Here is a 27,051-nt window from a genome sequence, read left to right on the forward strand (position 1 = left end):
CTAGGCACACATAGAAAGTACTTAGAATATCCAGCATCTCTCTAACCTTTTTTTTTTTTTTTTTTTTTTTTCCCTAGTGCTCTTTGGGTTTGATGCTTGGCTCAAGGGTATGGGTTTTTTCCAAAATTCATAATTCCCTGTCCATTCATGCCCCACCAACTTCAATGGCTCAGTTTTACTTCCCTCCTAAAAGATTATCTCAATTGGCAAATGAGCTAAAATAGTTACTAAAATGAAAGTGAAGTTTCACAGTAACTTCCTAAGTGATAGAGTACCAGCCACTGATAAGGTTGAATTTTCAACTCCTCCTGCTGTTTCTACTTCAGGTTCCTTTGCTCTTTAAGGTGAAAGAGAGACAGCTGTATTTACAGGACTTAGTAGAAAAGCATTTTCAAGAACTTCCAGCCACAGTGAGAAAGGCAAATTGTCTCACTATGCTCTAATCTAGTCATTCTTAAACTTTTGTTCTCAGTATCCTTTGATACTACTAAAAATTATTGAGAATCTGTCCAAAATGTTTTTATTTGTGTGGGTTATATTTATAGATGTTTTCCACATTAGAATTAAAAACCAATTTTGAATTTGTAGATCCTCTTAAGTTTCAGAGATCCCCAAGATTCTCTGGATCACACTTTGAGAACCACTGCTCTTAACCCACCTCTACCTCTCTTGTCTCATAGAAATTTCAATCAACTCCAGGAGAATCTGTCACTCAGATCTGAGCCCCAGGAAATTGTCTGTTACTTTAGCAGGCTGACAGTAGGCAAGCCTAGGCATACCCAGTTGGTTCTATTCTCTGGGGAATACACACAAATCAATGTTCTTTTCCAATTTTCATCCCAATGAGGGTTTGACTTGACTGGAAGCCTGAGAGGGGCCACACTGTCAGCACTTGCATGGATTGGCCCCCAAGTTCTCCTCTGCCAGGCAGCCCATATGTTCAGATGCTTGCCTCTTCTTCTCACTGTCACAGCTGAACCCTGGAAATGCCAGTCAGCAAAAAATAAATAAATGTCAGAAAGTCTGAGTATGAATTCCACAAAACACTGCATGTGCCTTCTGAAAGGTCCTGAGAAATCATGTGAACAATTGTGACTCTGACGACTATTTATTATGGTATCACTTCCCCACCAGGGACTCTTCAGCTCCATGTTTTCATCTTGATGGTAGTGAAATGGAGGTAGAATCTGGATCAGTGACATCATTGATATAATGAATAAAACACCAGAGGAGTAATCAACCAATGTAGATCTAAATCATGTCTGCACTTTCAGATGTGTATGGGGCACTAAAGGTGAATTGCCCAGAGTCACATAGCCAGAATGGCTCAGAGATACAGACTTTGCTGGCTTCAAAGCCAGCTTTTTGTCTTCTCTCCTAGCCGCCTCTTATGAGATAGTGAAATAACATCAAAATAAATGGGATGCAATTAAAGCAATGCTTAGAGGAGAATATATCAATGAAATATATTAACAGAAGAGAAAAAGATGAATAATGAAGTATTCAATTTAAAAACTAGAAAATTAACAGATTAATTACACTAAAATATGCACAAAAGACATTTTGAAAATCAAAGAAAAAACAAAGTTGAAAACAAAAAAATTATGTGAGCTGTTTGGGGAAGGATATTTTTAGAAAGATAAAACATTAATTAATTGCATTAAAAGAGAGAATAGAAATCAAATGAGCAAAATTCAAGTGAGAATGATGTTACAACATGAATAGAGGGAAAAGACAATCATTAGAAGTTAAAAAATCCAAATATATGATAATGTAAAGAAAACATAAAGATAGCTACAAAAACACAAAATGCCTAATTTGATAAAATATGAGAGAGCCCAAATCTTTTGGTCTCAGAAAGAGAAAGTTAAAGTTGTTGATGAATGCCAAAAGGAAAAACAGACTCCAAACCAGGTAAATTTTTACAAAACAAAATATAAGAAAAATATTATAAGAAAAAAAAAAAAACAACTCTTGTATCAAATATTTCTGATGAAATTCTAATATACAAAACCAAGAGCAAAGTAACAAATCTATAAAACTACTATTAAAAGATATAAACAAAATTTTCAAAAGAGATATAATCCATTAATATTAATAAAGAACTCAAAATCACTAATATTAAGAGAAATGCAAATTTAAAAAAATCTTTGAGGCATCACCCTAATGAGTTTGGTTAAAAATGAAAAAAAGTTATTATTGTAAGGGCTATGAATAGACCAAGGCATTATTAATTCATTACTGGTGTTTCTATAAATAGGTGCAACCAAACTTGAAAACAATTTGGAATTTTACCTTTCAAACATCTCAAACTGAATGTCCAGTAGATATCTCAAAAATACATCCAAAACAGATGCCCTTAAAATCCACCCTGATTCTACTTTCTCAATTACTATACAGTCCAACATTATCCTCCTACTTCCTCCTGGTACAGGATTTATGTGTCTATGTGTCATCCTCCACTCCTCACTATGTTGCACACCTCATATCCAATCTATTGTCAAGGTCCTTTGCAATGTTTCTCAAATACCTGCTTCCTTCTCTCCTCTGACACACTATCACTCTAGTGTTGACTCTCATAACTGGATCATGGTAATGCCCTGGTGCTGGATCTGCCTGCCACAGGTCTTTCCTCACTCCAATTTAGCTTCCATTTAACTACCAAAATGATTTTTCTAAAGTACAAGTATGGTCGTGACACTCTCCGACTCAAACTCCAGTGATTCTCCATCCCCTCTAATAACAAAACCAAAATCTTCTGGTCTTCTTGAAAAAGACATCCCATCTCTCAACTCTGGGCATTTTCTCTGGTTGTCCCCATTTCTGCCTATTCCTTTCCTTGACTTCCTTTAAGCTCCAATTAAAACCCCATCTTCTGCAGGAAGTCTTTCCCAACTCTTTCCAATTACAATACCTTCCCTCAGTTAATATTTTGTATTAATCCTATATATATCATGGGTGCCCATATTTGTTCATTCTATTTCTCCTCTATTCAATTGTTAACTCCTTAATTTAGCCTCTTTTTATGTCTCTAGCCCTTAGCACAGTGTCTGGTGATTAGACTGAATACCTGTAATACCAAAAATCTAGAGAAAAATTAAATATTTAGCAAATGGGGGAGGATAAACAAATTATGATATAAGAATTAATAGATTATCACTGCATAATAAGAAGCATTGAATATGAAGGACTCAAAGAAATATGAGAAGTCACACAAATTAATAATAGCTAGTTAGCTTTTATATAACACTTTAAGATTTACTTAAAGCAGAAGCAAAAGAATAATATATATAAAGAACATGAACGCAATATTAAAGGGCAAGAAAACTCAAGTCAAATACAACGGACAATGTTGTTTATAAATTGTTAGAATTATATCATCCAGGGCAGCTAGGTGGCGCAGTGGATAGAGCACCAGCCCTGAAGTCAGGAGGACCCGAGTTCAAATGTGATCTCAGACACTTAACATTTCCTAACTTTATGACCCTGGGCAAGTCACTTAACCCCAATTGTCTCGGGGGGGGGGGGGGGGGGGGGGGGGGGGGGGGGGAAATTATCTCATCCAATCTTCCTTTTTGTTAACAAAAAGTCATCCATATAATGCAAAATTACATGATCTAAATATGGTATTCATTATAGTAAATTATTAAGTTATAACATGTGCTATTAATCCTTGATAAATCAATATCAAATACTTGAAAAGAAAGTAACCTTTTTGAGGGGGAAAGAAAGGTGCTTTGGATGGAGAAGTATTATTAACATGTGACACATTTCAAAACAAAAGGTTTCATTTTTATTGCACTAGTTCTGGTATGATAAAGAATAAAATATACATGAAATGCAAATTTCTCTTCTAATTTCTAAAGGGTAGGGAATCACCAACTATACTCTTTGAAGTATGAACTCCTCAAGAAGTTACTTCAAAAAAAAGAAGTAAAGGCCTTATTCCAACAAACTATTAAGCTTCCTGAGATAGAAGCAGAACAAATTTTGAATTCAGCATTGAGTCATAAAAAGAAGGACGTTTAAATCATAAATCTTGACTTATTTGAGTCTAGCACTTGCTCAGTGCAACATCAGATGCATGGCTAAACTACTGACTTCTGGGACCCCGTGAACATTTTAAACAACAATCATCTAAAACTCCAAGTATAAATCAATCACACTATTTGGAACTGGGACGGGGGAAGGGGGGTAATTTTACATGCCATCGAATTCATTCTTTTTTTCTCAGCTGACAAAACAGACTGATATATGCAAAGTAAGTTTCTCATGGCTACACAGATATCAAATAGCAGAGTCAGAATATGAAACCTTATCCTCTGACTTCAAATTCAACATTCTTCATAACATAGGATGCTTTTCTCTGAAAAAAGAAAAACAATTCCCTAATTTTCCAATATGTTGGATCACTGTATAATTACCTAAATGATATGAGTTAGTCTCCCAATAACAAGGCAATCTTTTATTGGTTGACAATATTTTTGTCCCCTATTTGGTTAAAGCAATAATTTATTATTATATTATCTTGCTGTCATATTTCCATTTACCACTAGAGGGAAAACTTTTACTGAAACAAAGCAAATTTCAAAAGTGGCGATTTATTTTTTAAATCTTAGTTTATGAAGATGGTAAATTAAAGTTTCAGCATGTCCACTTGTTACTCTCCAAATTCATAAAGTAGCAAAGACAGAATTTTTAATGAAACATAACATCTTACCTGACTATATTAACATTCGTTTTAATAACATTTCCAAATTATATATATATATATTGCAAAGAAGTCAAGTCTGTCATCTCTTTTGATCCCCACAATTCTGTAGCTAAGGCAGATACTCTTTTACCTATTTTTAGATGATGAAACAAAAGCACAGAATAGGCAAAATGAGTTAGTTAGCAGAACTGAGATTTTGCTTCAGGTTTCCTAAATCATAGTTTGGAGCTCTTTGCATTTAAACTACACTGCTTCCATAATGTTTTTTTCTTTCAGGAAGAAAACAATAACACATAGTAATTTCATTATCCTACAAAACATAAGAAAATAGGTAAATAGTAGTAGAAGTTTTGCTAAAAGCCTCAGTTTCCTGCTTCCTGATAATTTTTTTTTACCATTACACTCTGAAAAGTTAAGACATTGCTTTCTATATACTATATGACCTATTGTGTATGTGTGTGTATCTATATCTATATCTATAGATATCTATAGAAATCTATAGATATATAGATATATCTATATATCTATAGATATATCTACCTATCTCTCTCTACATATATGCACATTTGTATATTTCTACACATAGATATGTGTGCATACATATTTAAAATTATTAAAGCAATAAAATGGCATAGGTTCTTGTGAGATTGGACTGGCCATCCCCCATTGAAAGTTAAAGAAAAACTTTTAAAATCATAAGACATCCTTCTCTGAATGTACTGTCACCTGATATAATGATAATAGCTAACCTTTATACAGTCCTTTCAGGTTTGTCAAAACTTTACATATCTTATCTTATTTGATATAGTGTAAGATGGCACATTTGTGAAATAATAAAAGTTTTGAAGTAAGGTTTATCTTTTGTATTTCCCTCAGTGTCAAACATAGCTCAGTGCACATTGAGAGCACGGAAGCATGTTTATTCAATGAATGAATCATTGTGGTTGTGAAGTATGGAAAAAGCAGGTGGTAGGTAATGATGATAAAAGAAAATGATAATGGAGTTCTTAACATGGGATTTGTGGATAGATTTCTAGGGGCCTGTGAACTTGGATGGGAAAAATTACAACTATTTTCATTAACCTGTAACTGAAATTTAACATATCCTTTAATTATTTAAAGCTATTTTGAGAAGAGGTCAAAGGGATCCATGTAAAAGGGGAGAGATGGTTAAAAGGTTAAGAATCATTGCATTATATCTGGCATATGCCCTAATCCTTCTCATCGAGGTACTTTTGCTGTTGTATTGCTTTTTTCACACCTTCATCTCCCCTGCCCCTCACCCCCATGATTGAATTCTTAACTTTCAAAGCTCTTAAATCTTGCCTCTGACACTAACTAGTTGAGGAACCTTGACCAAGGTACTCTGTCTCTGAGAGTCTGAGTTTCATCTTTTGTAAAGATAAATGTAAAGATGTAAAGAGAAATATAATATGTCTCTATGTCAAACCCCCAGGGTGAGGGTCATATAAAATAGTGTTTGTGAAGTACATCAGTTATTGCCATTATTTTTCCCTTATCTAACGTCACAAAACATTTTTCTTACACCTCTCTTATCTGCTATTATTTTGTATTAGTAGTTTGTGCCAGATTTTCCTATTGTACATTTTTTAAATTCAAGGAATGGGAACATCACAATAGATATAAATGCATATACTCTGCATACAATACCTCATTTGAAGATAGACACTTAATAAATATTAATTGATTGATTATTGCCACAGCACTTCAGTCCCCTGAAAAAGTCTATATAAGTGCGTAGCTCATTGCAGAGAGAAGGAAGAAGAAATAAGAATTCAGTGGGCATGGGTTTATCCCATTCAGGCTAACTCTCATTTAAAACCTCATTTCCAAAAATATGGTAGAAACTAGGCATTGAGCAATATCTAATACCCTATTTCAAGATAAGGTCGAAATGGTTCATGATTTAGACACAAAGTGTGATAGATACTATAGGCAAATTATTTGTCAGATATTTGTCAGATATGTGGAAATTTATGGCCAAAGAAGAATAGAACATTATTAAGTGCAAAATGGATCACTTTGATTAAAGTAAATTAAAAAAGGTTTTGCACAAGCAAAACTAATGCATCCAAGATTAAAAGGGAAGCAGAAACCTGGGGAAAAAATTTTACAGCCACTGTCTCTGATAAAGACATCATTGCTAAATTATGTAGAGAATTGATTCAAATCCTAAATGATAAATGATCAAAAGACATGAACAGATAATTTTCAGTTGTATAAATTAAAGCTATTTCTTGGTCATATGAAAAAAAAATGTTCTAAATCACTACTGATAAGAGAAATGCAAATTGAAACAATTCTGAGGTACTATTTCATACCTCTCAAATTGACTAAAATGACAGGAAAAGATAATGATGTGGGAAAATTGGGATGCTTATGCATTGTTTGTGGAGTTGTGAAATGATCCAACCATTCTGCAAAGCAATTTGAAATTATGCTCAAAGGGCTATCAAAATGCACATATCCTTTGAGCCAGCAATATCTCTACTGGGTCTGTATCCCAAAGAGAGCATAAAAAAGGAAAAAGATACACATGTGCAAAAATGTTTATAGCAGCCTTTTTTGTAATAGTAAGGAAATGGAAACTGAGTGGATGCCCATCAGTTGGATAATGGCTAAGTTATGGTCTATGAATATAATGGAATTTAACTGTGTTATAAGAAATGATAAGCAGGCTGATTTCAGAAAAATCTATAAAGACATGAACTGATGCTAAATGAAGTGATCAGAATTAACTGTACACAGTAACAACAAGATTGTAGGATGATCAACTGTGATGGACTTTACTATTTTCAACAATGTGGTGATTCAGGGCAATACTAATAGACTTGTGATGGAAAGTGCCATCTTCATCAAGAGAGAGACTATAGAAATTAAATGTGAATCAAAGCATAATAGTTTCACCTTTTGTTGTTGTTTGCTTGTTTTTTTTTCCCTTTCTTATGCTTTTTTTTTTTCTCATTTGATCTGATTTTTCTTGCACAGCATGATAAATACAGAAATATGTTTAGAAAAATTGTACATGTTTAACCTATATCTTGGGAAAGAAGGAGGGAGGGAGGAAGGGAGAGAGGAAGAAAAATTTCAAACACAAGGTTTTGCGAAGGTAAATGTTGAAAACTATCTTTGCATGTTTTTGGAAAAATAAAATCCTAGTGAAAAAGGAAAAAATAAGCTTCATTTCCACAATAAGGTTGTTAGGAGCCAATAGAGTATTTCTGAATAGAAAAGAAATGTGGTGGAGGGTACAAAGAGAGACATCTCCCTGATGAGTTCTGAAGTCTTTACAATAGTACTTTCTTGAGTCCTAAAGTAAGTATTGGCTTCATTGAAGAATTTCATTTGTATTTCATCTTAAAAATTTCCTACTATTTAACTAATACCTGAAGATTACAATAGGAAGTAAAAATTCACCATAAAAATAAAGCATAATGTGACCTCGGTGGCACATGGTTTCAAACTTAATACTGCAGTTCTGAACCTTCTGCTCTGGTCCTCCAAAATTAAGAATAAGTAGTAATAATATTTAAAAATTGAAGCTTTTAGTATTTCACTTTTTTGCCTTTAAAATTTTAAATCTAATCCAGTGGGGGGAGGGAAAATAATTGAAACATATTATTAGTAACACATGATCTTTTGAAAATGGTGTTCCAAAGATTCTACACAAAGATGGATGATAGAAGTTTATATAATGTTTTTATAGATATTTGATATATGCAATAATGCCCCAAACACACCAGTGACCTTTGAGGTAGTATTTTCCATCATATCTGAAAATGTTGCAGTAATATACTTAATTTAGTTTATAATATAATGATTTTATATTATATGTATAATAATAATTAGTCAATAATATAATGATCCAAGACAATTCCAAAAGGCTCATGCTGGAAAATGCTATCCATAACCAGAGAAAAACGTGATGGGGTCTAAATACAGATTGAAGTGTACCATTTTAATTTTTAAAAAATTTTTCCTTTTGTTCTATTTATTCTTTTACAACATAATTAATGTGGAAATATGTTTTATTTGATTGCACATGTGTAACCTATATCATATTTCTTGCTGTCTTGGGGAGGGAAAAGAGAAGAGAGGAAAGGAGAAAAAACTTGGAATTCAAAATCTTCCAAAAAAGAAAAAACAAACCAACAAATGAATGTTGAAATTTTCTTTACATGTAATTGAAAAAAAAATAATAACATACTATCAATTTTTGAAGAAGAAAATGCTAGCAGTTAATTATATTTTTTCCTCTCTCAATTCCATAGTTAGAGTGGTAATAATGCCTTCTATCTCTAAATTGGGTAATAGGACAACATTTCCAAATTATTTATTTTTTGAAGCCAATCACTTCATTTTACAGTATCCGAGAGCACTTGTTTTTGGTCACACAGCTATTAAGGCATTGGGATATTACTAAAGTCTTAGTCTTTGGATCTTTCATTGCTCTTTGCTCAATACTTGCTACATTTAGTTAGGTACATTTCATACCTCATGCCAAAATATCCACCAGTTACATCTGGAAAACATTTTATGTTATGAAAATAATAGATATTTTCTACCTTATCTAAAAGAAAAATGATTTATGATTATGCACTCAATGTTGTGCCTAGTACTGTATACCTTTTCTTATCAGAAGAGATAGCAGTCATTGATATTTTTTTGGAACACATCAGTTGCAAAGATAGCTAGGATGTGGGCTTACTGTTTGTTGCTGTTATATGCAGAATCTTTGCATATGCTAGTTTTGGACTAGAGAGTAAAATTCATCTTTGTAAAGTTGCATTGACAGATTACACAGAATCTGTCTCATACTTCACATTTAATACATTCCATAAATGGGTGAACCTGCAAAAATTTAACTTAAAATTATTTTCATTAGATTGTTTAAATGATATCCCCAAAATGGGACAAATATTTATAACTATAAGAATGTGCTCAACAGGTTGTGAAATTCTTCCAATTAATTCTAAATACCTTTGGGAGAAAGGAAGAAGAAATCCCAAGGAAAATTACCATGTACATCTGACACTGAATTAGAAATTGATATATAAAGAACATCTTCCCATTAATATCTTAAAGGCACACTAATATTAATATTAAAAAAAAAACTTGTTACACAAAACCAAGTTAAATGAACTCGTTTGCATAGTCAATTTCTGACATTCCATTTTGATAAAAATACTTTCAAAGAATGTTGTCCCATAAAGAAACCCATGCTCCTTCCATAACTTAATGCCATGGTTAAAATGAAGTCTCTGCAACCTTATTTATTCTTCTTGGCATACAGAAAATAACTGGTAAAAATAATTAAGGCAAAGAAAAGCCAAGCTTAATAATTAAGAGGAATTATATGTGATATTTGTAGGGTTCCACTACAGTGAATACCTGGGAACCACCTAAGTGGCAGAAAATGGGACACTATGTATTCAGCCCTAGAGGATTAGCTTTAGCATTCAATAAAATAGCAAGCTTGCAACCCCCAGGATCAGGGAAATCCACAAGATTTAAATAAAGGAATTTCAAAAAGTCTTATGGCTTCATAACACTTTAATCCTTTCTATTTTTAACATTAATGCATTCCAAGAAAAAAAATCTCAGAAAAGCTATTTGTCATAACTTCACTTTAAGTAATAAACTCTAAAGAACCTAGAACAGGCTGGTGCAATTAACAACTTGTCAGTTTCTGTTGATCAACTTTATTAGATTAATAATATTAATTGCAAAGTTTTAATCTGGCAAAAAGATAACATAAGAGCATACTAGTATATTTTATTTAATTTTAAATAAATTCTATTGCAAAATATTATTTCTTCCACTAGCAAGTTTAAAAAAAAATTAGATTTTTATACCTGAAATTGTTGTGGCGTGCTTTTTACTTTGGAAAAAAAAAAGCATTCCTTCATAATACTTTAGGCTTCTGAACAGCAATAATATGGTAATCATTACAAAAATGACCTAATCATAAAAATCAAGTATGCTAATTTCTGAGCCATTAAAACTTTACCTTAAATATGTTCACAACTAAAATTATGTCATGTAAAGAAACTACCACAGTAACATGGAATGTACTATTTTCTTTTCCATTAAAAGAAAAAGTATTCCTTCATTGATAGCCCAGAAAAATTAGAGGACTCCTTAAGGTTTCTATTGCAATAAAGGCTGAGCTTGTTCTGAAATTGTGATAGGACTGGAAATGTTTCACCATGGGTTTCATTGATTTGACCAACATTTCTTTTTTTTTTTTTTTTTTAATATTTTAATAGTTTTTATTTACCAGATATATGCATGGGTAATTTTACAACATTGATAATTGCCAAACCTTTTGTTCTAATTTTTCCCCTCCTTCCCCCACCCCACCAGATGGCAGGTCGGCCAATACACGTTAAGTATGTTAAAGTATAAATTAAATACAATATATGTATACATGTGCAAACAGTTGTTTTGCTGTACAAAAAGAATCCAACTTTGAAACAGTGTACAATTAGCCTGTGAAGGAAATCCAAAATGCAGGTGGACAAAATTAGAGGGATTGGGAATTCTATGTAGTGGTTCATAGTCATCTCCCAGAGTTCTTTCATTGGTGTACCTGGTTTGGTTCATTACTACTGTATTGGAGCTGATTTGGTTCATCTCATTGTTGAAGATGGCCACATCCATCAGCATTGATCATCATATAATATTGTTGTTGAAGTATACAACGATTTCCTGTTGAACAACATTTCTTAAATAGTGCTCTGTACAGAGCCCTGGGCTAGGATACATCATTTAGACAAGGCACTGCACCTATCCTCCATGAAATTCATAGTAATATACATTCTCTATATTGGCAATCTGCAAATAGAGTTCTCTGAAGTCGGAAGAGACTGGAGGGGACCTTACAGAAGATTCCATTCAACCTTGTTTCACAGATGAAGAAATCGAGGTCTATATAGCTCAGGTTACTTGAACAAGTAGCAGTAGTAGTTCTGTAGCAGCTGTTTATCCTTTGTTTTCAAAGAGGACCATGGCCTGGGAGTGAGTTAGATTTAAGTGAGATTGAGCTGTGTAAAGTCTCATTCTCAGTCTTTACTCCAGAGCCATCTGGTCCAGTAGAGATTGTTTCTGTTTTGGCCAGAAACCCTAAGACTCTTTATCTCTCAGAGTGGAATTGTTTTTATGTGTGTGACTATAGGTGACTATACAGATACAGAGGCTATCCTTTGCCTTATTTCTTCCTTACCTAGTTTTAATCACTGACTGGGTGTTGCCTCTGTCAAAGTTGTACTAGTGTGTATAAAAGAGAAAGTACCAATGATGAGATTTAAACATAGGGCCACTAATTCCAAATTCAATGTTTTCTTCACAGTTCCCTAAGGACTTGAGAATGTTTAGAGGGAAAAGAGGAGAAAGTGGAGGAGATAAATGGAAAACATGTGAGAAAGAAGAGACAATTGCTGAAAAATTATCCTGAAAGAAACTATAACTAAGGCTATTAAATTCTATGTCTAATGTTATGTGATTTTTTTAATGAAGCAAGGAAAGGGGAAGGAAGGAATCCTTCAGATTTTTCTTCACCTTCAACCAAATATGCAAACCATGGGAAAAAAATGATATTCTCAAATGTTACATTAATAACTCTCTTACCAATTTCTATTATAAGCAAATTCTCATCTAAAGTAAAAACTTTTCCTGTGGATTTTAGCAAGGAAGGATATGATTGAAAAGGTCACCCTTTGAATTTTTTTGCTGACTACAATAATGATTTAACATGAGGATGAGATAAAAATTCATGCCAATACTAATTATTCCAGAAATTATTTGCTATATATCAAGAGGGTCACCATGATCCTTGGTTTTATTTGGTGGGAACAGATACTGCCCCATTCCAGGGTTGTGAGAAGTAATGCAACTCTACCCCACTTTTAGCACTAAACACATATCCTAATTAATTAAATATTAATATTAATTTAACATTAATTTTTAAAGGCAAAAGGACAAAGTTTAGCATTATTCACTGATTCTCTAATATGTTTGCAATATTATATAAATATCTGAAATATAACAACTTGACTAGGTCAGCAAGTGAAGTCAACATTTATGAAGTGCCTATTACATGCCAGCTCAGCAACTAGGTGACCCTAAAGTCAGGAAGATTCATCAGCCTGAGTTCAAATCCCTGCACACATCACTTAAGTAACTTAAATCTATTTATCCCAGGTTCATCATCTATAAAATTCCACTGAGAAGGAAATGGCAAATGACCAGTATCTTTGCCAAGAAAACCCCAAACAGGGTCATAAAGAATCTAACATTTATGAAATGACTCAACAACAATAAATGTACTGCTCAACCACTAACTAGCTAAATGGCTTTAGGCAAGTTGCTACATGCCTTGGAGGCTCTATTCTTCACCTACAAAAGGAGAAAATAGCATTGGTTCTAGAGACAGAGGATCTGGTTTCATATCCTGACTGGTGCTTACCTAAATAAACTCAGGTAAGTCACAATTCTTTGGGCCTCCACTTCCTCATCTGTAAAATAAAAAGAAACTGAACAGCTCTGAGCTCCCTTCCAGCTCTGGATCCTTTTTTTTTCTAGCTGATAATTAGGTTTCTTCCATCTCAAACAATCTGTGATTGGCAGTATCCATCAAGTCACCCTACACACAAGAAACTCTTAAGAGCAATCCTTTTTGCAGTCCAGTGAAAAGAGAAAACAAATTAATGGAAAAACTATCTCCTGGAGGGATGAGAAGCCTCATACAGTGAAAGCAGTGGGCATTTTCAAAGGCTACAATTCGATTCTCTGGTTTAGGATGTCAACGAGTAGACAAACATCAATCTGGACCAGGCTGTCTTCAGATCCCTAAAGTTCCCAGAATTCTACCTCATTTGCAACTGAAAGGGCTATAAATACATTGTGTTGGAACCAGCTCTCAGTCAAGACAATTTTCCACAAAGAAGTATTCTAAGCGAATGATCATTTTGTGCAATAGATGGGAGAAAATGGTTTGGGAAATAGCTTTTTCAAAAACCTAAATTATATCCATTTTAAGATGGGAAGCACAAAGATTTGAGAGAAGCCCACAATAGGCACAGCCAATTGCTATACCCACATATTTGGAAAGAATTTCACCCCTGTTTTCTTTCCCTGTTACTATTCTCTAATTTCTTAGCTCTTCCCTGCCTCCAAAGTTATCACATCACAGCTGCCTATATCTGATACTGGCTGACACCTGCCAGTTTACATTGAAATGGTAGATCTAGTCTCATCAGGAGGGTATTGAAAACACAGTTTTCAGGTACAAATTCAGCTGTTATTCAAATATTTTTCTTTATTCATTATATAGACAAAGAACTACCAAGAAATGGATGAGTTTATTCAATCACCTTTCCTCACACTCAATCCCACTACCATTATAAATGACTTCTTATACAGTGCCATTCATGTCTATGGACACAAAAGTGAATCTAGCCAATTCACTAGAGGCTTTTCTCTAAGTCTGGTTACATTCTGTGGTACCAGTACAGTACTCCACTTTCTCCAAGGGGTCATTTATGTTCCAGAAAAAGAAAAGATGGATGATGATTCTAGATTCTAGTTATCTAATTATGAAATATGCTACCTGACATATCTGACATACCAGAAATATTCTGCCAGGAATCAACACCACACCTTTCTTTTTACTCCTCTCTTTTTTACTATGAGGAGACACCATTTTTTTTCCAGAATTAAGACCCATCAAGAAGGCATATTTTGAGCTTAACTAACAACAATCCTTTGCATTCATTCTCTGGAGGAATACTCCAGAAGCTAAATCACAGAAGTGATGATCCCTGAGCTTTAGCAAGCCCCAACAGACCCATACATACAAAAATATATAAAATCAAAGTTTAGGCCCACTGCCTCAGGTCTCTGAGACATATGTCTCATTTCTCTCCCCTAATGGAAGAAAGAAAGCTTTTTTGCTTTTTAACCTGTGCGAGTTCTTTGGACTGTTGTTTAGTTTTTTTTGTTTGTTTGTTTGATTGGTTGGCTTTGTGTCATTTTATTTTATTTTATTTTATTTTATTTTATTTTGCAAAATCTCTGTGACTCTGCTCATTTGTTACCAAAATTAATCCTTCTGACAAAGAAAGATGGTGACCTTAAGATTCAGAATGAGAAATGGCCAATTTGGGTATTGGCCATGTTGGATTGTGCATAATTGTTCCAAAAGCTTTTAGTTTGATTTTGTTTTCTGATAGTAGGAAAAATAAAAAACAGATATTTGTTAATTGAAAAAGTAATCATTTTTTTAAAAGTACAATGAAGATAAGGTTTTATCCAATTCCTCCACAATTTTTCTTGTAAGGGCAAGCTATAAGAACAGTATCCTTTTCAGGTTGTTTATTATGGTAGAAGAACTCTCTGGACATATGTACCTACAAACTACAGGTCATTTGCTTATGAGCCCCCCCAAATAAATCACTGAAATAAACCAAGGAATAGACAATTAGAAATCTTTGAATGGCTAGGATACAGTTCAGCCTCTAAAATGATTTTCCTAAAATAGGCTGAATCATGTCACTAACTTAATAAACACCAGTGGTTCTCTATTGCTTCCAAGATCAAATACAAAATGCTTTGGCATTCAAAATCCATCATAACCTCGTCCCCTACTACATTTCCAGTGTTCTCATATCTTATCCTAGAGAAATCTCCTTGCTTTAGTGACTATTTCCTGGCTGTTCCATGAATAAAATATTCCCTTTCTCCATTCCTACTACTGATCTCCATGGCTTCCTGTAAATTCTAACTAAAAATTCATCTTTTGTTAAAAGCCTTTCCCAGATCTTCCTAATACTAGTCCCTTCTCTCTACTAATATTTCTTGTTTCTTCCATTTATCCTATAGAGCTTTGCTTTGTATGTATTTGTGTGCTATTTCCCCCTAGACTGTAAATTCCTTGAGGGCAGAGACCTTTGACTTCTTTTTTATCTACAATCTTAGCACAGTGCCAGACACATAGCAGAAACTTGGTTAATGTTAAAATACCAATAAGATACTTTTATAAAGGAAAACCTATACTTATTTCTTTGTTTTGTAGACAGTGTGGAAAAGGAGTGTAAAAAAGGATAGGTTATGCAGAGAGGCATAACCTTCATCCTTGCTAAAGAAGAATCCATGTCCCTTATTTCCTCTAGCTCAGAGCTATGGGCCATAATCCTAATAGGAGGAGTCTGGAATTGAGGATACTTAGTCTGAACAAAAGAAGACTTGGGATAGAATGGGGAAGGAGTGGATGGACCTGATAGCTGTCTTTATGCATTTAAGGGGAGTTCATCCAGAAGAAGGGTTTGGTTATATGGTCTCTGAGATGTTTCCAACTCTGAGATTCTGTGATTAAATTTGCATTGTTTGAGCCCAGAAAGAAGAACTAAAAGCATGAATGCAAGTAAACAGAGAAAGCTCTGCTAAAAAATAACTTCCTTAACCACTTAGAGCTGTCCAGCTCTATCACAGGATGTAGTAAGCTTCTCCATTACTTCATCTTAATCTGGATGACCTGTGTCATAAATGATATAGAGGGAAGACTGATATGGACTAGATGGCCATCTTTCAAATGAGATTCTGTGATTCTTAAGAAAAGACATTATGAGATATTAATATTTTTTCTCTTATACTTAATAAGTATCATATTGGGACCAAGATTTTCCCCATTTTCTACTTTACCCAAAAATTAAGTTGTGTGAGAAATAGATCTAAGAGATTTACTCTGGTTAAGATCTTACAAACAATAAAAGAAATTCTAAGTTTGAGCTAAAGGTATATTCCTGCTCATTGTGTTTGTGCATACAGGTCTGGGAAATATGGGTCCTCTCTTTTGTCTTAACAAGTGATATGGAAATTGATGTCTCTATTAACCAAGATTTGGATGAAGCAGGTCACAAGACTCTCATTTTAATCTATCTTACCTCTTATTGGGCTATCTAATCAGAATTGATTGCCACTCAGGAACAACTACTCTTTAAAAGGCATATGAACTGTGAGACCCCAGCCACAATTGTCTTTGTCTGAGAGACAATCAAATGATCATCATTTTATTAATAACAAGCTGGCCTTATAAATAAAATTATAAATTGTCCAAAAGCCATGTCTTTTGGATTTTTTTTAAATAACCACAACATGAAAAAATCCATTCTTTAGAAAATTTCAATGTGGTTGTCTCATCAAAAAAGCCAATGTGATCCCACCAAGAAAGGTAGCCATAAAAAGACAAAGCTTTGAATCTGTTGATTGAGGGTAACACAAAAGAGCCTAGACTGGGAGGCTAACAGAAAGGTTCTACTGCATAAAAATACTAAGCAATAAATGTAGTATATTTCCATCACAATAACAACAGCAGCAGCAATAATTCACTTTTCTCACAACCTCTAGAGGTAGCCAGATCAACTGGTCTTATTTTGCTAATGTGGAAACAGATTCAAAGAGGTTAATTGACTTGCTAAAAAGTATCTGGAACAGGAATGAATCTTAGGGCCAAAAACCAAGGTTTTGACCTAATCAAGTAACAACCTGTCCAGAAGTTAATGAACTACCAGAAGAGAGCAATGATATAAAATTACTAGAGACCTATTACTATCTATAAAAGGGCAAAGAAAGCATTGAAATAAATCAGACTAAGACAGGACAGTTGGTAATAACTAAAATAACAAACTCAAAAGAGGTAAGTAGCCAACTGCCAAGTCTGCATTGTTTGTTAAAAAATCTGAAAACCCAGATTTATAAGTAATAGACATAAATATGTGACCAAGAATATTTTCTGATAAATGGAGGACAAAAGGATGTTTGGAAACAAATATTTTCAAAATAAGAATTATAAACTATCCACTAGCATGAACAATATTCCAAATCATTAATAATAAAAGAAACATAAATCAAAACAACTCTGAGGTTTTAACTAATAGCTATCAGATTGTCAAAGATGATAAAGAGTCAATGTTGGCAGAAATGTAGGAAGAAAGGCACACTCACACACTATTGGTGGAACTGTGAATTGGTCCAATAATTCTGGAAAACAATTTGGAATTTTTGAGGAAAATTAGTATTCTAATCATATCTATTGACTGGGAGACCCCAGTACTGAGCATGTACACCAAGAAAGGCAAAAACAAAAAGAACACTTCCATGTATACCAAAATATTAAACCCTAGTTTTTTAGTGGTAGAAATTCAAGCCAATTGGAATCTTACAACTCTGAAGAATAGAATTTTTAAAATGCTGTCTCTGATGGATAAAAGTTACATTCTAAAAACTGTTAAATATTTCATTTGGGGGGAAAAAAATACTAAAGTGAAAAATATCATATGAAAAGTCTATTGAATGTGCTTACTGTTGAATGGAATAATTTGTTCAAATTATATCTTAAGGAAATCTTTTCATATCTGTGGCAAAAAGTTGTTTACCTAAAAATGTTGTCAAGTTTAAAAGCAGAAAATTTAGCAACTGAAAAATAAAAGTTAAAATGTAATTTTGTCTCCCCACAACAATATTTGTTATTTTCCACCCCCAACTGGGGTAAAACAAGTTATTATTTAAGTTTTTTCACTGTTGTATTTTGGGTAGACCCAGATCATCAAAGAACATATTGCAGCCTTGGAAGTATGGCTGTCTTTGAGAAAAGTTAAGAAAAATTGTATTGAAGAGAAGAGATTCTATTTATTGATATCATATTACCTGCTTAGTGAATCCACTAATTTAGATTTAGAACTAGAAGCCTCTTAGAGATCATTCAATTTAACTTCCTCATAGTTATACATGAGGAACAGACCTAGGGAGAGAAAAATGAAGTATAAAGGCTCACAAACACAGTGAAATTAAAGAGCTGAGATTTGAACCTGGGTCCTCTGCAATACTATGATGCCATATGTGTTTCTACCAAATATACTTTATAATTATATATCCCAAAGACTACCGTAAATTACCATCTACAAATGAAGTTAGGTCACAAAATTCAATAGCAATGATATAAGATGAAGGAAATGTGATAAGAACTATTCATGTAGGAAAAACTCTGGAGATTTAAATGAACTCTAAGTCATTAATGTCACATGATAGCCAAAAACAAAAAATGAATATGATTTTAGACTGCATTCATAGAATATAGCATACTCTGGTCTGACTTCATCTATTATATCTACATTCAGTTCTGGGCACCATGATTTTGGAAGGATAATAACGATATCCTTGGCATTGGAGAGAGCAACCAGTATGATGAAGGTACTCCAAATCATGCTATTGAGGAATGGGATGAAATAACTATGAAATAAACAAGCTACTGGACCCGAAGCATCTTAAGTGTTGTTATTCAGAAGAAAAAATAGATTTATTCTGCTTGACTTCATAGGACAAAATAGAACCACTGATTGGAAGCTAAAGAGAGGCCTCTAAGTTGCCATGTGCTTGGTTAGATAAGGCATTAGGAGGAATTCCTAAAGCAACTGCTATTTGATGTATGGGGTATGCACAAAACTCAGAAAAGGAAAAAAAAAGTAAATTATAAGTAGTTATAGAACAATTGGGGGAAAGGATAACAAAGAAGGTTCTGTAGAGAAAAAATTAAATTATCATGACTTTTTTCAGCAGCCAAATTTATATGATAAAACTTAAAAATTTCCACAAATAAACAAACTTGCAATCATTTTACCACAAATATATGAAAAGATTTCCTTATTGGTTTCAATATAAGGGGAAAAATATTTAGGGAAGCAAACAGGCATTTATTAAACACCTACCATATATATAGGTCAGGTGCTATATGAGACATTACAAATGTTATCTTGTTAGATCCTCACAACAATCCTGGAAGGCAGATATTATTATCCCCATTTTACAGTTGAGGAAAATCAGGCAGATAGTAGTTAAATGATATGCTCAAAGTTGTACAAAGTTGTCTGAGATAACTTTTTGACCCCAAATCTATCTACCTAACTGCCTTAGGGAATTTCCTTAGGTAGAAATGTCCTACCACTGGATATTTGCCCCCAAGAAATTAAAGACGAAAAGAACCTACATGTAATAAATATTCATAATAGCTCTTTTTGTTCTAGCAAAGAACTGGAGATTAAGGGGATGTTCATTAATTGGAGAATGGCTAAACAAATTATGGTAGATTGAGGTAATGGAGCATTATTGTGCCTTAAGAAATGACAAAAGGCAAGGTTTCAGAAAAAACTGTAAAGACTTATGAACTGATCAGAAATAAATGAGCAAAACAAGAAAAATAATTTATGTAAGAGCTTCAACACTGCAAAAAAATTTTTTTTCAAAAGATGTAAGGTTACTGATAAATGCAATTATCAATCCTGGTTTCTAAGGCTTGATAATGAAACATGTTTGCCTCTATCAGATAGAGAAGTAGTTGATTTGAAGGCCACTGTACTGATTTCTTCTGCTGTTACAAGGGAAGGTAGTTTTGTTTTTAGTTGGAGTTAGAGGTCAGATTTAGGTGAGAAAGAAGAACAAGGAATGGAATTCCAAAGATAAAGGAAAAAATGTCTAACAGTAACAATCTCTAAGGTGGGGGTGAAGAGGAGAAAAACAAAAGGAAAAAGAATAAATTTACATGATAACTTTAATATATACATTAAAGAAATAGTAAGTTGGGAAAAAAAGATGATTGTGCAGGAAACTGCAGATCTTTTATGTATATGTGTTTATGGTATAGAAATGTTTATTTACTCAATAAATTAATTTTTTAAAAGCGAAAACAAGGCTTACGCACTATAGAATTTAGACCAACAACTGACTGAAATTAAAAAAAAAAAAAAAATAAAGCATTTGTGAATGATAAGAAAAAAGGAGTGTAATTGTAGCAATTTTAAAAATACACAGAAAAGAGAGAAGCCCAGAAGGATAGTCAAGCAAAGCAGCTTTAAAGCTAACATGCTGAATTTGTCACATCACTTTCTTTAAAAAAGAAAGAAAGAAAGAAAGAAAGAAAGAAAGAAAGAAAGAAAGAAAGAAAGAAAGAAAGAAAGAAAGAAAGAAAGAAAGAAAGAAAGAAAGAAAGAAAGAAAGAAAGAAAGAAAGAAAGAAAGAAAGAAAGAAAGAAAGAAAGAAAGAAAGAAAGAAAGAAAGAAAGAAAGAAAGAAAGAAAGAAAGAAAGAAAGAAAGAAAGAAAGAAAGAAAGAAAAGAAATGTAATTTTTTAAAATTACATATAATAGAGATTTCATGTTTTCATGTACATTCCTCATTTTCTGTTATTCTGTTTCTGTGAAACTGGTCATGTCTGATGATGTTTGTTAACTACACTTGAAAACAAAACAAAATTACAAATTTAAAAAAATTTAATTGTGTAATGGCCTGCACCTGTAGGTAATGAGCTACTTCATTGGAGGTCTTTGAGAAGCAGCTGAATGACCATTTGTCAAGACATTATAAAAAGGCCTAATCATTTAGGTGTGTATTGGATTAAATGATCCCTGACAACTATAATCCCCTTTGATTTTATTATTTTCTTAATACTCACTCATTTTAAAAAATTATTAGAAGACACTGACATACAAAGTTCATTTTCATTCCAAGTCCTTCCTCCATTTCCCCCAATCTTCTAAGTTCCAGCCTCACTCCAAGTAAGGCAAGTGCCTTAAAAGCAGATCTGTTCCTTATTCATCTACCTATCACTGAAACAGACACCATAATATAGCACATGGGAGACACTTAAGAAAACTGACTCAATTTCTGAGCTAAGGGGTAGCATGATGCATGGACAACAATATAAAATCATTTATTCTGCACCAATGGAAAATTTAGAAATATCACAATTTTCCAATGAAACTATTTCTCTTATTATGCTGTCAGCAATTCTTTCCTAAGAGGGGGAGGAAGTTGCAATGCTTCAGACTCCAGATTCTAGACTAAAAATAAAACTTGTCATAATGCATCTGATAAATAATAATGCAAACCATCAGCAGAAGGAGATGGGAAAGTGATAAGGAAATAAGAAATCTCACTAACTGGATATTTATGAGAATTTATAGGTAACTAAGAAAGAGTAAATAGATGGCATGTCTATAATTCAATTCTGTAATTGAATTATTGGGCTAAAAATACATAGTCTTGAAAAAAAATTAGTTCATCAATGACCATTTAAGCCCAAGCATCTTAGAGCTTGTTCTAAGGTGGAAGTCATAAGATCCCTTTACAGGCAAGAGAAGTGAGGGTGAGAAAGTTCAAATTATTTGCCCAGAATTATATACCTATAAGTTTCCTGGACTGGATTTGAACTGAGTTTCTTGACTCCAGGTCCAGGACTCTATCCATTGTACCATCTTGACTGAGATATATGTCAATTATAATTTAATCATAGAGTATCAGCTTCAAAAATGGACAATTAGTCTACTGAATTTTAAAATCTTATGTTAAATTAATTTGCCATTTTATTGAACTGGAAGCAAACTATTAAAAGTTTCCAAACTCTTTGCATAAGCATAGAACTTTGCAGAGAAATTTTCCTCTTCATATTTTACCATATACTTTAGAAAAGATGAATACTTAATGTTTATTATAGAATTACAGAATCCCAAGGTTAGAAAGGATCTTAAATATCTGGGTCAAATTGTAGCCTATTTGAATTTTCTTTCAGGTAGCTTCTGCTTAAAGACCTCCATTGAGAGGGAATTCAACAGCTCCACACTCCACAATCCATTTTATTCTATACCTCTAATTGTTATGAATTTTTTATGCTGATTTTCCACCTTTTAATCCTGATTCTGTCCTACTAAGTCTGTTCCTTCTCCCACATAATAGCCCTTCAAATATTTGAAGAAAGCTAATGTTCCCTTACAATTATTCCAGATTGGCCATTCTAATTCCGTCCATTCTTACAGTTAGAGGCCAAGTAGTCCAATAGAACCAATGCTGGAGTTGGAGTTGAAAGAATTAATTCACTTCCCCAGCCCTGAAATTTTGTTTGGCCTAGACATACAACACTTCTGAGTCTTATATCTTACCTGCCAAAATATATATATATATATATATATATATATATATATATATATATATATATATATATATATATATATCCACCACCACCACCATTTATCCTGCAGGAATGCCATAAGGAAAGACTTTTGTTGAGCTATAAACTGTAAGTAATACTTTTTATGACTTTGTTTTTTCCTCCATAAAAACTGTAGCTTTGGCCCTTGTGCACTTTGATGTCATGAAACCATATTTTTGCCTATATCCATGTCCTGAATGATACCATTCAGCTTCAAAGTGCTGTAGCCATTCAAAAGAATTCAATTCAGCAGTCTTTGGGAATTCATTCTTCATTCCCAGGGCAATCACAAGGGATTATTCTGAATTAGGTTACAGATTTGTAAACCACAATATTAGTAGTGAAATCTTTAGGCCTCTGGAATCCGTGGAGAATTTCAAAGCAAAGTTTACTCTGAGCCTCAACATTCCTTTTCAGTGAGACCAAAGAGCACAATGTCCTTGAACTGTGCTCTGAATATAAAAGGCACTTGAAAAAACTGGATTTAGAAGAAAAAGATCTCAAAGATACAGCTTTCTGGAGAACACCTTACCTACCCCCCCCCTCCTTAAGTATAAATTTCAGATCCATTAAACTCGATTTGGATTTTCTCTTCAAGGGAACTATAGTTATTGTGGAGTTCTGTGCATGACCATGAAACCTATATTTTGTTAAGTGAAGGATTTCTTGGTTAGAAAATTTTTCACCTTTTCAAGCTTCTCCTATTCAGAAAAGGAGATGGACTGTTCTGAAGCCCCACAGAAGTCTAGGGCTCCGCTCCATTTATCTCCCTTTTTGTTTTCCTACCATACTTGTTCCTTTCTCCACTATTTGGGGCATCTTTTGGCTCACCTGACTCTTGTTCTATAAATGATATCGTTCAAACAAATTCCTGGCTCTCCATTGGCTGAGATATAAAAGACCCTAATTCTAGATTGGTTTCCCATGATTTCTGGTTTGCCCCCTCCACCTGGGAGCCTTAAAAAAAGAAAAGGCTGCTTCACTTCTAACTGGAGCAGATTTTAGCTCTGGTGCAAGGGACACTACTTTGTGGAGCTCCCATTCTTCCTATTTCTCTTGGGGGACTGGCAGGATGTCTTCCACTGAGCCTAAATCTGATTCTAGTGCTCGTGAGGCCGAGCCAGGAAGCCAGGGTCTACTGGCACCTGTGGGTAATGTTGTGCTTGTCAGTCCTACCAGTAACAAAGATCTGGCTACCTCTGCTTCATTGAAGAAGGAAAACCCTCAACTCCAGCCAACAGATGAAGCTCCTGAGGAAAACCTGCCAGTTTGTCAGCAAGCCTCGCCTTCCCAGGTTACAGCTATTCCAAGTTTGGCCTCCAGTGCCAAAAATGTTGTAGCCAGTACACGGATTCGGGATGTAGCTTTCCAGAGTGGGATGGATATGAGTAAATCAAAGTTTGCCATAGACACTGAAACAGCATCTGATTTGGCCAAATTTGATCTGATGACCTTGGACAGTACAGAGGAGTTGCAGCAATCTGAAGAAGGGGATGACAATTACCTACCTATGACAGATGATGAGCTGGCTGAGATCGCTGAGATTTGGTCACCAGAGGAATGGAAAATACCATCCATCCAACAGCAAAGAAAAACACAACGTTACTTTGTGCGTCTGGGATTCCTGCCTCCCAACCTCCACCAGCAGGCCATTGAGTATTCCACGGTGAAACTGAAGCAAATCAAGCAGAATGTCCTCGAGACTCACCTGCAGCTTTCTCAGATCATCAACTTAATTAATAATGTTAAACAGACTGGTCAGCCATTGTGTGAGAGTCAAGAGAAACTTGACCAAACATGGGTTCACTGGTATCAATTATTTCCTACAAATAATAAGCAAGATGTTGAGAAGATGGAGTCCCAAACTCTCCTCCTACTTACGAAGCTCCTTTCCAAGCTTCGGAACATCATCCTACTGCTCTTGTCTAGCACACGAGGCCTTTACTATGACATTCGGAGAAAGATAAAGCAGAGTCTTCACTATATGAGAGAGTATAAGGCTATCCTTGTTACCGTGAATTCCTTTCAGGATCTTTCTTGCAAGTTCATAAACCTAATCCAGGAGGAGAGCAACAAGATCCTAGCATTCCTAGACCAAATACAAGACAATCTGGCTGAGGACAGACCTCTCACTTGGATCATGGGACCCTTTGTCCCATCCAACCAAGGTTCCCAAAAGGCAGAGAGAACTTCTGAGGCTTCAGAAGACTAGAATTGTCCTGGCTCAAAGGATCAGAGAGGTTAGCATATGATACTTTTATATATTTTCACTTATTCCTCGCTACATCCTATTGTTATCCCCTCTCCAGAACCACAATAGGAAACTAAAACTGAGAAGTTGCACAGGGGTCATACAGGTAACCAGCTGAAGATAGTTTGGGGATCCTCACAACATTCCAGTGAGGTTAATAGTATTACTGTCTCTTTTACAGATGAGATTGGGAGATGAAATTATTTAAGAGGTCATATCTAATGAATGTCTAAGGCATAGTTTAGACTTTAAGGAGATTCCTGACTCCAAATCTAGAATTTGATGCTTCTTGGCTATGATCTTACTAACACTTTCCTCCAAATTACCATTTCATGAAGTACACTTACTGGAAAGTGAATGTTTTGATCTTTAAAGACTCCTTCTAGACTAATTTGTTTTTACTTTCTCTCCTAGATTTCCAGAAGCCAGGTGTCCAGAATTCCTTATATGATGGTCTTTTCCCAGTTGCCCTAAGACCCAGGAGAAACAACCAATTAAGTAACTGAGCTGGCTCAAGTGAACTGAGGTATTGGGGGACACAACCAAGACTATCTCTCTAGCATGTCCCATAGCAATCATGTTCTGTTTCATTGGGCCTGTTAAGAAGACCTACTATCAATTAATCCATCCAGGATGTTATTAATAAGACATCTAATATCCTTGAATTAGTTTTTTGTTTATGTTTCTCCTCAGTGAAACAAGATAATTTTTGTTTTCTGTCAATTTTTAACTGCATCTTAAAAATTATTAAAAAAAAAAAAAACCCATAATGAAATATTCTTATCTGTCTTACCATTACAATGGGACTTTTAAGTTGGGGGAAGGGACAGGAAGGAAATGCCTTCCAACCACTACTACCTACTAGTCATCACTGAAAGTAGGAGAAAGAAAATTGTCCTGGAGATGAATAGAAAAACTCTCCCTCTTTCCAGAACCCTTACATTATCCCCAAATGAATCCGGGTTAGGTTATTAGGTCACTACTTAGATTCAAATTAGAAGCACCTGAAATGAGGTAAAAGGATCAAGAATATACTTTGACTGGGTCTACGCCCTGTCTTTAGGAAAATAAAGCAGTTCTGTTATTTACTTTCCAAAGACACAAAGGGAAGAAAGCTATTACTAAACAGGACTATTCTTTATTAATTTCTTAAAAAACCCTCAAGATTGGTGGGACTGCTGAATCCCAAAGACTATTTTCTTTTCTTAACTGAGAAATTAGGCCCAATTCCTTTGAAAATCCCACTTCTTTCCATAACAGTGAGAGTCAGTTCTTGAGGAACTGATTCCATTGTTCACAATGTGGAAATCATATAGTCAGTTTTATGTTAGCTCTCATGCTTTCCTACCATCCTGAGTTAATGCTCTCAGTATCATTAGATTGAGAAGGTCAATGATTGGTGCATCAGCTAGAAAGAACTAAGACAAAAAGCAACAATAGACATTTCAGCTGTGAGTTGGGAGGTTCCTGACGGTGAGGGAGGGAAGGAAGGGAGAGGGACTGGATATAGTGACTGGTGAACTATTGGTGATCCTCCTAATTGTTTTAACTCTTATTATGAATTTGAGCATTACTTTAAAAGCTTTCAGCTATGATGACCCCCAATTTCTCTAACTATGTTTAGAGCAGATTTTTCATATTTCCAGGTCTTTAAACATCTAGCTAGGGCAATTGGGTAGTTGGGTAATATCAGAGATTCCTAACAGAATCAACCAGTGAAACTGGCTATCAAAAATGGTAACAAGTAGAGAGTTGCATCAAAGAATATACCTGGAAATAGTGTTTCCTTTCTAGATAGCACTTTATTATCAGGTAGTTAAGATGATATAGTAGACAAAGCTCTGGACCTGTAATCAGGCAGACTGAAGTTCAAATGTGACTTCAAATACTAGCTGTGTAATCTTGGATAAATTAAACTTTGGTCTTCCTCAATTTCTTCAATTATAAAATGGGGCTTATAATAATGGCACCTTCCTTCCAGAATTTGATAATATTTATAAATTGCTTAACCTGGTGCTTAGCACATACATAG

General features: G+C 34.2%; 2 protein-coding genes across 2 annotated transcripts in view; one reads left to right on the plus strand and one right to left on the minus strand.

The window, feature by feature from the left end:
• The window catches only part of GPM6A (glycoprotein M6A), a 484,462-nt gene that overhangs the window by 411,246 nt on the left and 46,165 nt on the right, over positions 1-27,051 (minus strand). The gene's annotated exons all lie outside the window — the stretch shown is intronic.
• On the plus strand, positions 23,698-25,684 carry LOC141547235 (perilipin-3-like). The gene is made up of 2 exons (XM_074275705.1): positions 23,698-25,008; positions 25,434-25,684. Exon 1 carries the CDS (start codon positions 23,841-23,843, stop codon positions 24,978-24,980), a length of 1,140 nt encoding a protein of 379 aa, XP_074131806.1. The 5' UTR covers positions 23,698-23,840; the 3' UTR covers positions 24,981-25,008; positions 25,434-25,684.

This window comes from Sminthopsis crassicaudata, chromosome 6, assembly GCF_048593235.1.
Source record: "Sminthopsis crassicaudata isolate SCR6 chromosome 6, ASM4859323v1, whole genome shotgun sequence".
In the NCBI taxonomy this organism is placed as follows: Eukaryota; Metazoa; Chordata; class Mammalia; order Dasyuromorphia; family Dasyuridae; genus Sminthopsis; species Sminthopsis crassicaudata.